Source organism: Montipora capricornis, chromosome 6 (assembly GCF_036669925.1).
Source record: "Montipora capricornis isolate CH-2021 chromosome 6, ASM3666992v2, whole genome shotgun sequence".
NCBI classification, from domain to species: Eukaryota; Metazoa; Cnidaria; class Anthozoa; order Scleractinia; family Acroporidae; genus Montipora; species Montipora capricornis.
In genome coordinates, this window is record NC_090888.1 from 2,042,066 (window position 1) to 2,044,513 (window position 2,448).

Consider the following 2,448-nt stretch of genomic DNA (forward strand, 5'->3'; position numbering starts at 1 on the left):
AAACAAAAGCCATGTAAAGCCAAGGAAATCACGAAATTGCTGACATCATTCAAATTGCCGCGGGGCGCGATTTAACTGAGCTTTGGAGGGCATGCCAACGTGTTCTTAAAATTCAGTCATTCAGTCTTCCATACATTTGTAAGAGTGCTGAGAAAATATATATAACTTATGATGGAACCAGAAACGATACTGGACATGTTGACAATTTTTTTATGCAAGGGCCAGCTGAACAAAGTGGAAGCTCCGGATCTTGGGAGATCTAACAAGCAAGTAAGGCCGACATATGGTCTTACCATGACAATGCACCCCGCAATTTTGGCCAACAGTTGGTATATCTACCAGGTTAGCGGTCAGATACGTGTCCCCAGTGTGCAGTTAGCCCGGAGGAGGGGGGGGGGGGGGGGAAAGGGGGGAGGGGGAGGAATTTAGGGAGAAAAATGTAGGGCCGCTGACTATATGTGCCAGATACCTTTCTTTGACGTGTAGCTCATCTGCTAGGTTTTTTAAGCCAACAATTATGAAACGGGACTCTAGAGCAAGTCGCTTACGGGATTTTGGAAGGTGGATTACATTACAGTTCTGGGAAGGTTTCTTTGCCCTGGAGTCTTGCGAAGAGACGTTTGACCTCTTCTTTCGGGTGTTGATGGATGCTGTAAATCCATTTTTGCCCCTTAAGTCCTCCCAGGTCTTCAGCACAGATAAGCCTTGGCTATCTCCTAACATTAAAGCATGCATTGCTAAGAGACAACAGTGCTTGGCCAGGCATGGCAAGGACTCGCAACAGTTTCGATTATGTGGTATATAAGGTCCAGAGAGCCATTAGGGCCGGCAAGAGGTCATTTTATGATACAAAGGTGAGGAACCTGAAAGAGGCAAACAGACGAAGATGGTGGAAGGAAATTAAGAACACTTCGGGGGTTTCTAACGAAGCAGATGAGTGGTATCACCAGTTGATTGACGGCAACTCTATTGACTCTGTCGACACCTTGTGTGAGAGGATCAGTGATTTCTTCATTGCGTTGACAGCAGGGTTTTCACCCATCTCTGCTGCTGATATGCGTGACATTGTCTGCGACGTTGTTCCTGACGAGTTCCTGGTATCCTCAAGGGAGGCTGGGACTGCGTTGCAGTCCATCAAGATCAAGAAAGCACCTGGGCCAGACAGAGTCCCTAACGTCATCTTAAAGCAGTTTGCGTTTGAGTTGGCTCCTGTAATTAGTGAAATTTATAATGCCTCCTTACGAGAAGGTAGTCTTCCTCCTCTACTGAAACAAGCAAGCATGCAGCCCCTTGCCAAACAAAATCCTGCTTGCTCTATTGAGGACGATGTTAGGCCTGTATCACTAACAAGTCAGGTAGTGCAGGTAATGGAGGGCTCCACTTAAGTTAGAATGTTACCCACCATAAGTGACAAGCTGGATGGTTAAACAGTTCGCTGTTTCGGGTAAATCTACGGTACACGCTATTGTATATCTGCTCCATTTGGCGGTCGAAGCCCTTGACATAGGTAATTGCTCGTTAAGGTTTTTTTTAAATCGATTTTCGAAAAGGATTTGATCGTGTAGATCATCATTTTTTACTCAGTAATCTTTCTAAGTTTAATCTGCATGCTCGCTTGGTTAGATGGGTTGCAGCTTTTCTCCAGGGTAGGTCCCAGCGCGTTGCTATAGCAACATCATCACCTTCTTCTTGGTTCTTAAATGGTGGCATCCCTCAAGGGACTAAACTTTGCTCCATCCTGTTTGCTATCATGGTTAACGACTTTATTCCATCTTGGGGCCCTAGGGCCAAGTTTGTTGACGATTTGACAGCGCTTGAAATTGTCCCGCGTAATTCTCCATCGTTAATGATACATATAGCGAATGAGATCAATAATTTTCCTGTAAGTAACAACATGAAACTCAATCCGGGTAAATGCAAAGAAATGCGTGCCAGTTTACTTCGTTATGATACTTGCGAGTGGCAGCCTATGGCAGATGGAGGCACGTGTATTATTGCAGCAATTCAGTCCTTTAAGCTACTCGGCGTTCATATCACTACGGATCTTTCGTGGTCAATTCATTGTGATTACGTAATGAAGAAAGCTGGCAGACGTCTCTATGCGCTTAGAGAGTTTAATTAAAGGCTGTGGTGTTCCTGAGGGAGATATTGTTCAGGTATATTAATTGCTCCTTAGTGCGTTCTATTGTGGAATATGCCTCAGTAGTTTTCTCTAACCTCCCTCGGTATGCATTGGAAAAAGTTCAAAAGCGCGCTAAAGCTATAATCTTTCCAGAGTTAGATTACGAGGATGCGCTCGCACAGTCGGGTTTGTGTTCACTGGAGTCTCGTCGTGTTGAAGCTTGTGTACGGTTTTTCCACAATATCCAGCCGGGGAATCCCTTGTACCCCCCTAATGACAAGCATGGTTGCCCCGCGCTCTTGTAGCTACTCACTTAGATCTGCCAA

General features: G+C 45.2%; 1 protein-coding gene across 1 annotated transcript; it reads left to right on the top strand.

Annotated features, from left to right (window-relative positions):
• The first annotated feature begins 764 nt into the window (after positions 1-764).
• Positions 765-1,385, top strand: LOC138053091 (uncharacterized). The gene has a single exon (XM_068899779.1). It carries the CDS (start codon positions 765-767, stop codon positions 1,383-1,385), a length of 621 nt encoding a protein of 206 aa, XP_068755880.1.
• Positions 1,386-2,448: the final 1,063 nt, after the last annotated feature.